The sequence below is a fragment of the Bos indicus x Bos taurus genome, chromosome 24 (genome assembly GCF_003369695.1).
Source record: "Bos indicus x Bos taurus breed Angus x Brahman F1 hybrid chromosome 24, Bos_hybrid_MaternalHap_v2.0, whole genome shotgun sequence".
Taxonomy (NCBI): Eukaryota; Metazoa; Chordata; class Mammalia; order Artiodactyla; family Bovidae; genus Bos; species Bos indicus x Bos taurus.
Genome location: NC_040099.1, coordinates 37,264,369 through 37,277,644, shown reverse-complemented (window position 1 = coordinate 37,277,644; position 13,276 = coordinate 37,264,369). Strand labels below are relative to the sequence as shown.

Here is a 13,276-nt window from a genome sequence, read left to right as displayed (position 1 = left end):
ACTAAGTCAAAGAATACATTGAAATCTTTTTTTACCCATGTCCCACTCAGCTTTGAGATCTCAGATCCAAGACCAGAGATTGAACCTGGGCCCCCAAAGTGAAAGTGCCTAACCACTGGACCACCAGGGAAGTCCCCAAACATTGAATTTTTGATAATTCTACTTTGGGAAATATACCCCACAAGGAAACAGCCCAAAATAAAAAGTCATAAAATAATTGTGGTGAGTCATGAAAATAAACATGATATAAATAGAGAAACCAAAAAAAGGTCATCAAAATCTGAGGCACATGATGTCACAGAACACAAGGAATACTTGAAAGAGGTTAAGGGACTTCCCTAGTGATCTAGGAGAAGGCAATGGCACCCCACTCCAGTACTCTTGCCTGGAAAATCCCATGGACAGAGGAGCCTGGTAGGCTGCAGTCCATGGGGTTGCTAAGAGTCAGACAGGACTGAGCGACTTCACTTTCACTTTTCACTTTCATGCATCGGCGAAGGAAATGGCAACCCGCTCCAGTGTTCTTGCCTGGAGAATCCCAGGGACGGGGGAGCCTGGTGGGCTGCCGTCTATGGGGTCGCACAGAGTCAGACACGACTGAAGCAACTTAGCAGTAGCAGCAGCAGCTAGTGATCTAATGATTAGGACTCTTTGCTTCCACTGCTGTAGGCCCAGGTTTGATCCCGGCTTCCCTGGCGGCTCAGACAGTAAAGAATCCGCCTGCAATGCAGGACATCCAGGTTCAATCCCTGGGTTGGGAAGATCCCCGGGAGAAGGGAATGGCACCCCACTCCAGTACTCTTGCCTAGAAAATCCCGTGGACGGAGGAGCCTGGTGGGCTGCAGTCCATGGGGTCCCAAAGAGTCCGACACGACTGAGCAACTTCACTTTCACTTTTCACTTTAATGCACTGGAGAAGGAAATGGCAACCCACTCCAGTGTTCTTGCCTGGAGAATCCCAGGGACGGGGGAGCCTGGTGGGCTGCCGTCTATGGGGTCACACAGAGTCGGACACGACTGAAGCTACTCAGCAGCAGCAGCAACAGCAGAGCAACTAATACACTGGGAACTAAGATCTCACAAGTCGTGTGACACAGCCAAAAAATAAAATGTAAAAATTAATATAAAAAAGAAAGGAATTAAAGAATCAACATCAACAAGCCTGCTGACAATACTGAGACCTAGCAAGTAAAGTGGAAAAAGCCACACACAACACAGATTATGACATAAAATGCACTCATGTACACTGACAAACTGGAAGTAAGTTTAGAATGTGGTAGATATTTGAGCTTAATGGTCATTGTTTTTTCCTCCTCTAACTTTTGCAGATGATCATAACAACAGTTATCATTCATTAAAAGCAACTTAGTGGTAAAACCGAGGCTTGAGTTTAAATGTTCTAACTCCCAAGCAGAAAACTAGAAAGAACATCTTGTTTTCCATACTGAAAAAATTCTCTCAGGATACTAGACATAAAAGTCAGTAAGTCACGTACAAATGAAATGCTGTTCTGAGCAAAGGAAATTTTTTTTAAAGGGCAGGAGAAGAGGGGAGGATCAGAATGTAAGCAGATGTTTTTCCTTCATATACTACTGGTGACTAAAAAAACTGCTACAAATTTTTGGAAGAATAACTTGGAGAATGTATCAAAATACTCCGAGTCCTTTGGACTCTGCAATTACACTTCTAGAAATTTATTCTAGTAAATAATACGGATGAATCCAAAAATTTAACAGAAAAAGTACTTATTCAAATACTATCTATAGAATAATGAAAAACTGAAAACGGCCTTAGGGGCCAAAAGTACAAGGTTGTATCCAAACCACCACACTCTATGCAGCCAAGACATGACACTAGAGAATATCTAATGACATGATGTTTTTTCATCAATTAAAAATTAAAATCAGTTAAAAATTTAAAAATAAGTGCCCAAAACAGTGTGTGCATTATAATGATGGTGGATTGAGGATAAGCACTTCCTTTCATTCTGAAATCCCATTAATGGCAAAAACAACACAAACAAAACAAACAAAAGAAACCCCAACCAAGTCACACATAAAAAATTGGGCATCAGAATGGTTTTCACAGTGCATTGGGAACTAGAAGAAAAAGAATTTTTAAATTGAAGCATAATGGATTTATAATGTTGTGTTAGTTTCAGGGATTCTCTTCTTTAATTGCTCAGACCTGTCCAACTCTTTTGCAACCACATGGACTGTAGCCTGCCAGGCTCCTCTGTGCATGGGATTCTCCAGGCAAGAACACTGGAGTGGGTTGCCATTTCCTCCTCCAGGAGATTTTCCTGACCCAGGGATCAAACCCTCGTCTCCTGCATTGGCAGATGTATTCTTTACAACTGAGCCACCTAGGAAGCCCAGTTTCAGGTATTCAGATAGAAATATAAATACATATAATCTTTTGTGTATATATTCTTTTGTCCCATATATATTCTTTTTTCCCCATATAGATTATTTACAAGATATTGAATATTACAAGTATTGAGTTCCATGGTCCTTGTTTATCTATTTTATATATAGCAGTGTATATCTGCCAGTGCCAAATTCCTAATTTATCCCTCCCCCAGCTCCCCCCTTTGGTAACCATAAGTTTGTTTTCTATGTCTGTAAGTCTGTTTCTGTTTTGCAAACAAGCTCATTTGTGTCTTTTTTTTTAGATTCCACATAAAGTGATATCACATGAAATCTGTCTTTCTCTGATTTACTTCACTTAGTATGATAATGTCTAGGTCCATCCATATTGCTACAAGTGGCCTCATTCATTCTTCCTATGCTGAGTAATATTTCATTGTATATATGCAGCCTGTCTGCTTTATCATTCATCTGTCTATGGACATTCAGGTTGCTTCCATGTCTTGGCTATTGTAAATAGTAATGCAATGAACATTAGGGTGCATGTATCTCTTTGAATTATGATTTTCTCTGGATATATGCCCAGGAGTAGGCTCACTGGATCATACAGAAACTCTTTTTAGTTTTTCAAGGAACCGCCATACTGTTCTCCATAGTGGCTGTCCTAATGTACCTTCCAACCAACAGTGTAGGAGGGTTCCTTTTTGAAAACCAGAAGAAAACTGAGCAATGTGTTTAAAATTCTAAAGGAAAATTATTTCCAATCTAGAATTCTGAAGCTGGAGTAAATATACTTGTAGACTAGCATGTCCAAAAGTTTACCTCCCACGCAATCTCCTCATGAAACTACTGAATGATGTGCTTGACCAAAACAAGGGGATAAGATAAGGAAGAGCAAGCGGGGCGAGTGAGGGGCGGACGGGAAGCAGGGAACAGACAGGAGAGAAGTCCGTGAAGATCGCCGGGCGGCAGCGGTGAACGAGGACAAGCAGGGACCACTCCAGGTGGGGCAGCCGGGAAAGCTCTAGGAGAGATTTCAAGACGGAACTGATGTATCTGAACATACAGAGGGGACATGTAGATAACCAGCAGAGAGTCTGGGTTGAAGCAGGGATTAAAAATATAGAAAACCAAGCAAAGAAAAACATAATTATTAACACTAGAGAAATAAAAAAACTGTGTAGAAAAGGTAACATATTCATAGCACACTGCAGGGCTCAGCTGTAAACACGATGTACCAACTACAGTGGATCCAATAAACAGGGAACAGACAAAAACACAGCATAACTGAATGCAAAGGACGGGGGTGTGGAAGCCTCATGTTAGAGGAAAGGGACTTAATTCCTCACCTTCCATAATGAGAAGTCAAGGATGTGGAGTAAATTCCAAAAGACCATCTAAAGAGTTTAAAGAAATGCTCACATCAGCAGCACATATACTAAAACTGGGAGGGTGCAGAGAAGATTAGCATGGTCCCTGCACAAGGATGGCACGTGTGTGAAGCAGTCCATGTTTTTAAGCAACCTAAGAGTGGTGGTATTAGTGGTAAAGAATCCGCTTGCTGATGCAGGAGACTTAGACACAAGTTCAATCCCTGGATCGGGAGGATCCCCTGGGGGAGGGCATGGCAACCCACTCCAGTATTCCTTCCTGGAGAATCCCATGGACAGAGGAGCCTGGCGGGCAAAGAGTCAGACAGGACTGAGCAACTTAGCACACATACACACACACGTTCATCAACAGATAAATGGATAAAGAAGATACGGTGTATACACATATACAATGGAATACTGCTCAGCTATAATAATGCCATTTGCAACAATATAGACAGATCTGGAGGGTACTATGCTTACAGAAATAAAAATCAGACTAGAGAAAGACAAATACCCTACGTTACCACTTATGTGTGGAAGCTAAAAAATAAAACAAATGGATGTATATATAAAAACAAGAACAAATTCACAGATACAGAGAACAAACTGGTGGTTACCAGTGGGGAGAGGGAAAAGGGGAGGGACAAGACTGGGGCAGGAGATTAAGAGATACACACTACTGTGTATAAAATAAATAAGCCACAAGGACATATTATACAGCACAGGGAAATACAGCCATTATTCTGCAATAACTTTAAATGAAGTATAATCCATGAAAACACTGAGTCACTTTGTTGTAGAGCTATAATTAATATTGTAAATCAACTATACTTCAATTTAAAAGAAAAATTATAAGAGTTTAAAGCAATTACTCCTGAGAAGAAGGGAAACTGGCAGAGAAAGGGAATCACTGCTTTTCCTAATAGTCTTCATATTATAAAGCGATTCAACTCATTAAACTATATGTATGCTTAAACTTTTACAAGACAAAATCTAAAAGTAAACAAAACAGAAATAAACTGTCTACTGTGATCCAATGCGCCCTCTCAGAGCCCCCATCAGAGCCCTGACTGTGCTCTGATGTGATTACTTATCTAGTGTCCGCCTTGACTTTTTCTCCAAAACACCTAAGTATAAAGACTGCAGATCCAGAAGCTCAATAAATATTTGTGGGATGAATAAATTTTTCTTTAACAAAATGTATATGCAGATACAGGAAAGAGAGCAGTATTTTATAGTAAAATGTTAACAGTACTTCTCGTTTGGTGGTAAGATTAGATGTACTTTTTTTTTTCTCTTCCTTTTCTTGGCCTGGCTGTGCAGCATGCAGGATCTTAGTTCCCCAACCGGGGATGGAACCCAGGCACCTGCCACGGGAACACGGAGTCTTAACTACTGGACCACCGGGGAAGTCCAAGACGATATGTACTTAAATATTTTTCCTATATGTTTCAAGTGAAAGTAAAGGTTGCTCAGTTGTGTCTGACTCTCTGCAACCCCATGGACTATACAGTCCATGAAATTCTCCAGGCCAGAATACTGGAGTGGGTAGCCTTTCCCTTCTCCAGGGGATCTTCCCAACCCAGGGATCGAACCTAGGTCTCCTGCTTTGCAGGCGGATTCTTTACCAGCTGATCCACAAGGGAAGCCCCATATGTTACAAACATTCTTTAATTGATATGCATTACTTTTGTAATAAAAAAGTTATTTTAAAATCTGTTTTACAGGTCGGTGGCGGCAGCCTTGCAGCAGAGGCAGAGATGCTGACTTTTGTGAAGACCCTGAAGGGCAGGACCATCACCCCTGAGGTCAAGCCCAGCGACATCATTGAGAATGTCAAAGTCAAAATCCATGATCAGGAAGGTATCCCGCCTGACCAGCAGCATCTAGTTTTTGCCGGCACACAGCTGGAGGATGAGCTGTGCTCTGTCAGACTACAAAATTCAGAAAGAGTTCACCCTGAACTTAGTGCTTCATCTGTGAAGCGGCACCGTTGAGCCTTCCCCCTGCCACCTCGCTCAGAAATCCAACTGAGACAAGACGTCGGCTGTGTTACGATCACCGATAGCCCTGGCGGTCAACTGCTGCAAGAAGCGTGGCCACACCAACAACCTGCACCCCAGGAAGAATGTCAAATAAGGCCCCTCTGCCGGCTTCTTTGCCCACCGGGCGGCCTCCTGCCTGTGGCCCTGGGGCCTCAGTAAACTTTCCCTTTCTTTTTTTTTTTTTTTTTTTATAAGTTGCAAAGCTTTTACTGAAAATGTACTTTTTATAGCATCCATGATTTCACACCTGTGATTAACTAGCAATGATTTCAATACCTACAAACTCTTCTGCCTCTGAATTTGTCATAATGCATGAAACTAAGCTTATAACAGTAAGAAAAAACAACAGCTCATCTAATCCATCTTTATATCCTTCATGACAGCAAGATGCACAATTGAGTTCTTTAAAAGGGCTAAAAGTGATTGACATATAAATTCTGAGCTTATTTTTAAAGCTGTGTAAATCCAACATTTTTAAGACAACATTTAAAACAAAGGTCACACTTTATGAAAACAAAATTCTTAAATCAGGCTTTCTTCATTTTTAGTCTTTTGGTATTCTGCTCCATTTAACATTTTATATTGCCCAACAAAGAGTAGTTATATTTTACTGTTTTTGGAGATGACTGAACAGACGATGATGTTACATGCCTACTACACAAGTGGGATTTTGCCTAAGATCAATTTGTTTAAAGATATTATTTTGCTATATTTTTGTTGAATATTAGGGAGTACTTGTATGATTCAAGATTGCTGCTGCTGCTGCTAAGTCGCTTCAGTCGTGGCCGACTCTGTGCGACCCCATAGATGGCAGCCCACCAGGCTCCCCCATCCCTGGGATTCTTCAGGCAAGAACACTGGAGTGGGTTGCCATTTCCTTCTCCTAAACTTTCCCTTTTGTTGACTGAAGCAGTGAGAAAAAAAAAAAAAATAATAAATAAAATCTGTTCTACAGAGAATATTGAGAAACACCACTAGTTTCAAAACGGAAAACACCTCATCAGAAAATATAATCATTTAAAAATGACTTAAACATCTAACTCAAAAGAAAATCTAAGTTTTCTGACTGAACTTTAAAAAAGAAGAAAGATAAAGTGATGTAGAATAAAATGTCAAAACATTTTTGTCCATAAAAGTCAGCCTCTTGGGGACTTCCCTGGTGGTCCAGTGGGTAAGACCCCACACTTCCAATGAAGGGAGCAAGGGTTCGATCCCTGGTTGGGGAACTAAAATCCCACAAGCTGCACAGTGTGGCCAGAAAATTTTAAAAAGTCAGTCTCTTAAGTGTTAGTTTCTCAGTCATGTCTGATTCTTTGCAAACCCATGCACTGTAGCTGCCCAGGCTCCTCTGTCCATGGGATTCTCCGGGCAAAAACACTCGAATGGGTTGCCATTCCCTTCTCCAAGGGATATTCCCAACCCAGGGATCGAACCCAGGCTCCTGCACTGCCAGCAGATTCTTTACTGTCTGTTAATGTTTTACTTAAAAGCCAAGGCGGGACTTCCCTGGTGATCCCAGTGGCTAAGCCTCTGTGCTTCCAACTCAAGGGGCCCAGGTTCAATCCCTGGTCAGGGAAATATTAAAAGATTCCACATCTTCCAATTAAGACCCAGCATGGCCCCATAAGTAAATAAGTAAATGAATATTTTAAAAAAAACAAGGTGAAAATTATCATTGCTTTCTAAATTATTCATTGAGTTTGTGCTAATTCACTTAAAAAAATAATCAGAAGCAAATTAAGAACCACCTCATTGGATACTTCTAACTCTGGGCTTAGCTTTGCAAATATGCTCGCTTGTGCTTGGTCGCTTCATTTGTGTCCGACTCTTGCAACCCCATGGACTGGAGCCCACCAAGCTCCTCTGTCCATGGGATTCTCCAGGAAAGAATACCAGAGTGGGTTGCCATGCCCTCCTCCAGGGGATCTTCCTGACCCAGGGTCTGAACTCGTGTTTCCTGTGTCTCCTGCACTGTGGGCAGATTCTTTTACCGCTGAGTATCTCACCCCAAACAGAATAAGAATGATTCTATTTCCCTATTTAAAAACACAACAAACAATTTTAGCGATTTCAAATTCAGTCTTAAGGGAGCTTGCACATGAAAACTAAAGTAAAAACAAACCAGGCGTCATTACATCATTACATGAGAATCTCTTCTGTCTCTGCCTCAGGCCACACAAGGCTGAACCCAGCCTCATCTCCTCTAAGGTCTTGGTTTTCACAACCAGCTGGCCCTAACAAAGCAATTTATTTTTTAAAAGTTTGTCTTCTAATCGCTACTGCTTCTGCACATCAATGTGTGTGCCACGTGCCTCCTGCAGGCATACGGGTGTGTTCTTGGAAGCTCTGGGAAACCCCTGCATGTAACTCACAAAGCCTGGAGTTGGAAGGAGCGGTGATGAGCAGAGGTGAGCACAGGAAAGCAGTGAGTTACCTGTGGGTTTCTTCATGCTGTTGCGGGGCCGAGTGGGCATGGGGCGGGGCATCCTCCCAGGGTCTCTGGGACCTTCTTGACAGTTTCCCCCCCTGAAGCCAGGGCAGCACCTCCATTCCAACTGCGTCACCGTCTTGTACCTGGTGACGTACCTGGGTCTGACATTCACGCGATACCTGCCAAAGAGCAAGGTGGCATCTCTTGTTACTGGTTGCTGCGGCAGACACCCCGGCCTTCCTGGCTGCACCCAAGTGAAGAGGCCCTGGGTCACTGCTCTCTGCAGTATGACCCCAAGGGGTCACCGGTCTCCTCCAGTCCAGCTCTACCCCCCACCTCCTTCCTCCATCTCTTGGATCCACCTGCCCCCAGCTGCCCTCCCTTGAAAGGCTGGAGAAACAGACAACTCAGAAAACCCTGACCCATGACTCTCATTGAGAGTACGGAGAGTGTTAGTCGCTCAGTCGTGTCTGACTCTTTGCAACCCCATAAACTGCAGCCCGGCAAGCTCCTCTGTCCTGGGGATTCTCCAGCAAGAATACTGGAATGGGTTACCATACCCTTCTTCAGGAGATCTTCCTGACCCCGGGATCGAACTGGAGTCTCCTGCATTGCAGGCAGATTCCTTACCATCTGAGCCACCAGGGAAGAAGGTGTGACTCTCACTGGATGTGGACAGTTTTCAAAAACTGGGCTTTCACTTCACTGACAAACTTCTATTTGACAATTTGCTGCTTGGTGGAGATTATCCCAGGCCAAGTCAGGCCCATTTGGTTAGTGTTTTACACACAACATGCCTGGCACCCTCGCCTCCCACCCCCCATATATTTATCTTGGCACCTTCTTTCCTGACACCTGGCAAAGGGAGCAGTGCCTCTGCAGACCCACCTCATACTATTTGTGTTGAGATCTTGGTGGCTCAGATGTTGAAGAATCCACCTGCAATGCAGGAGACCCAGGTTCAATCCCTGGGTTGGGAACATCCCCTAGAGAAGTAAGTGGCAACCCACTCCCGTATTCTTGCCTGGAGAATCCCCAGGACAGAGGAGCTTGGAGGGCTACAGTTCATGGGGTTGCAAAGAGTCGGACACGACTGAGCGACTAACACTAACTCATGTGCACTCATGCATCTCACAGAGACCCTGGCAACAAGCTGGAAAGTCCGTCAGACCCAGGGCTGGACCGCAGCCCAGAGCAGAGAGCTGATCCAGGACCCCTGGGCACCCGGGGGGATCAAGCCAGAGTTCACCCCCAGGGGCCCTGCTCACAGCAGAGGCGAGCAGCCCCTCGTCCACCTTGGCTTCTCCTGCCGACGGCAACCCCAGCTTTCTTGAGTCTCGTCAGTTGCTCTTCATTTCTGACCCCAGCACTAGCAGTCAGCTCCCTTTTCGTGTTGTTCCTCAAGGGGCCTCAAGCCAGCCAAAGGACTCCGCCTCAGGCCCTGGCCTCACGGCAGGCAGAGTTCAAAGTCACATTCCTGAGAGAATCACAAGTGGCTGAACGTCACAGACTTCTGGCACCCCGGCTGAGGGGCCCGAGCATGACACAGAACCATACGAGCCAGGCACTGCCCCCGGCCAGGACAGGCAAGGCGACCCTGCAGAATTCTAGGGGGGCCGGCGATAGCGCTGCTGGGCAGGAGTGTCACCACACCTGGTCTTGAGGGCATGGTTCTCAACCTTGGCCACGTGTCACATTCACCAGGGACCTGTGAAAGACCGCCCATGTCCGGGCTCAGCCTCAGAGGCTCTGTTATGACTGGTCTCTGATGCAGCCTGGGTGTGTGGATTTTGAGATGCTTGGGTGGGAGCCTTTTTGGGGAAAACTGATGTGAAAACCCAATAAATAAAACAGAAAAGGGCTGCTCAAGGGGTTGGGGGGCAAAGCAGTGGCAAAAGCCCCCTCCTAGGCCCTTCATTCTCATTCCTCCTACATTCCCCATCAAGATCCCACTGAGAACACCATCCCGTGCTCACAGCTGGGAAAAGAGAGGCTCAGAGAGGTTAAGTGACTCCTCCCAATGGTCAGGAAGGGCCAGAATGCATGTATGCTCAGTCACTTCAGTCGTGTCTGACTCTTTTGCAACCCCATGGACTGCAGCCCACCAGGCTCCTCTGTTCACAGGACTCTCCAGGCAAGAATATTGGAATGGGTTGCCATTCCCTTCTCCAGGAGATCGTCCCAACCCTGGGATCAAACCCGGGTCTCCTGCATTACATGTGGATTCTTTACCATCTAAGTCACTAGGGAAGCCCCAGGAAGGGCCAGGACCGGCTTTAAACCCATGTTCTCCCCTGCACCCGCCATGGCCCTCCCAGCACGTGGAAGCCACCAGTCTGCCTGGCAACTGCCCTAAATTCAAAGCCACCCCACCCACTCGGAGATGTTCCAGAAGGCTGGGTGAGAAGGCAGCCTGAGTATCTAATTCGGTCCAGGTTACACTCTTGCCCTCTCCCCCAACCTGGCACCCCACCTACCCAAAGCATCTTCTGTGTGGCCCCAGAAACTACAGGAAAAGAAAGAAAAATCCCATTTCATTGTTTTGCTCAACCACAGCCTAATGCTGGAAAAATGTGTGATCTCAGGAAAACCTGGTTCCTCTGAGCATTTAGGATTGAACGTGAAAATACGTTTGCTCCGGAGTTTTGTTCGTGTGCCAGGTGATGACAGCCCACAGTAAGCCCTCTGACCGCAGCTGAGCCGCGAGGAGGGGCTCTGACGCCGGTGGACGAGGGACGACCCCCACCCCACCCCACCCGACCTGAGCCAAGGGCCTTAGCCCCTCACTGCCCAAGAAAGTGCTCAGTTCTCCAACACACTTCATTCTTCTCCCTGAAGGCAGTGATGATTTCAGAGCCAGCTCTTTAAGTTAGGAAAGCTCCCTGGAGCACCGCCTTCTCCACTCGCCCCACTCCCATTGCTGTAGGGTTTCTGGTTTCAATGGACTTCAGGTTGGCCGCGTCTCCCACCAAGTTTCCAGCCCCGGGACAGCTGGAAGCCATCAGGGGCCACCTCCACTGTGGGAAAGCTCACGGCCACCTCCCTGCATAGGAGGATACAATGCCCGAGGCATCTGCGGGTTCCCAGGCCTCAGCTGGGGGGAGGGGGGTGTCATAGGGGAGGCAGGGGCTGTTTGGTCCCACAACATTTCTAGGGTATCCCCAAGAAACGGGGTTGCCACTCCTCCAAGGGCAATGAGGGGGCTCCCCGGAGGGTGGGGAGGCCCCAAGTAGCATCCCCAGGCCTGCTCCCCATCACTCTGGCTTTGTGGAACAGTATTCCTACCAAGGAGCTTTTTAAAAAAAATTTTATTATTCATTTATTTTTGGCTGCTCTGGGTCTTTGTTGCTGCACACAGGCTTTCTCAAATTGCGGTGAATGGGGCAGGGGTGGGGTGCCACTCTAGTTGTGGTGCACGGGCTCACCTGGCCAGCAGCAAGTGGGAGCTTCCTGGTCCAGGGATCGAACCTGTGTCCTCTGCATTAGCAGGCGGATTCTCATCCACCGTACCACCGGGGAATTCCCCAGGGAACTTTTTAAATATGTCCAGGCCTTTATCCTCAAAATTCTGATTTCATTGGTCTGGAGCAGGGGGTCCCCAGGCATGTGTACCTTGCAGAAACTCCCCACATAATGGCTGAGTACAGCCAGAATTGAGAAGCACCCAGACTCTGGCAGGGAGTGAATGGAGCCCCTGGACTGGGGCTAGGATGATGCTCCATAGACATTCACTGAATCAGCGAGCTGCACCCCGATGGGGCAGCCAAGGAGGGCCTGCAGCCAAAGGGACAGAGTCATGGCAGGCAGGGCTGGAGCCTTGGCCCCCATCCCAGCCTCGGGTCAGGACTGGAACAGCATCCTGTGCCCTGGGGAGCCCTGACCAGCTGCCTCAGGCCCCCCTGGGGGCAGGGTGGGGGGCGGGCAGGCAATGAGCTGCCCTACAGCCCCACCTAAGTCCCCTCCTCTCCTCTGAAGTCCTTTTGGTTTTTTTTTTGCGGGGGAGGGTGAGACAAGAGTTCACCATTTTTACAAGTTCCCCTGGGTCAAGGCACCAGATGAGCCCAGGAGATGCTAATGAAAAGGCAGGTGGGAGAAAAGGACTAGAAAAGTTGACTCAAAACTCAGGGACCATGTGACGGGAAGTGTCCCTGTTAACACACAAGGGGAAAAAGTGACTGTGCTTCCAGTTGATGTCATCCCCATGAAGATGCCTTCCTAGCAGGAGGTGAGACCTTCCCTCACCTGTTTCCAATTACAGTTGAATGTGCTCGTTCAGAATTCATCCTTCTCTCTGCAGCTCAAAAACTCCAAGAAAGCAAGAATGCCTGGTGGCTCTGTTCCCCATAATGTCCCCGTTTTTCACACTGTCCTACTGTGCTGAATAAATAACTTATTAATTGCTAATCAATAACTGATTGATCAAACAATTAATTAATGACACTAGGCCCACCTTTGACCAGGTTTGGGAGAGTCCAATGTCCATACAGAAAAACCCAGAGTGGACTTCCCTCGTGGTCCAGTGGATAAGAATCACCTGCCAATGCAGGGGACACAGGTTCAATCCCTGGTTGGGGAAGACCCCACATGACACAGGGCAGCTATGCCTGTGCACCACAACTACGGAAACCTGTGTGCCCTGGAGCCCGTGATCCAGAACAAGAGAAGCCACTGCAACGAGAAGCCTGTGTACCCCAGCTAGAGAGTGGGCCCCTGCTCACCGCAACTCAAGAAAAGCCTTTGCAGCACTGAGACCCAGCACAGCCAAAAATAAATAAAAATTAAAGCCCCAGAGTGATCGACCCCCAGGTCTCAGCCAGAAGAAGTGGCTTCCTGAGTCCTGTTGTTGTTGTTGAGTCTGTAAGTAGAGTCTGACTTTTTGCGACCCCATGGACTGTAGCCCACCAGGCTTCTCTGTCCATGAGATTCTCCAAGCAAGAATACTGGAGTGGGTTGCCATTCCCTTCTCCAGGGGATCTTCCTGACCCAGAGATTAGACCTGCATCTCCTGCACTGGCAGGTGGACTCTTCACTGCTGAGCCACCAGGGAAGCCCTCCGGA

At 46.6% G+C, this 13,276-nt stretch overlaps 1 protein-coding gene, 1 non-coding gene and 1 pseudogene across 3 annotated transcripts in view; 2 read left to right on the top strand and 1 right to left on the bottom strand.

Moving 5' to 3' along the window:
• The window catches only part of EMILIN2 (elastin microfibril interfacer 2), a 60,056-nt gene that overhangs the window by 21,875 nt on the left and 24,905 nt on the right, over nt 1-13,276 (bottom strand). For both annotated transcript variants that reach the window (XM_027526066.1, XM_027526065.1), the window contains exon 3: nt 8,222-8,397. In XM_027526066.1, the coding sequence (XP_027381867.1) occupies nt 8,222-8,397 (176 nt within the window). The remainder of the gene's footprint in view (nt 1-8,221; nt 8,398-13,276) is intronic.
• Nucleotides 3,784-3,886, top strand: LOC113883068. Its single transcript, XR_003508554.1, has one exon. It is a non-coding gene; the product is annotated as a U6 spliceosomal RNA (small nuclear RNA).
• On the top strand, nt 5,356-6,353 carry LOC113882882 (annotated as a pseudogene).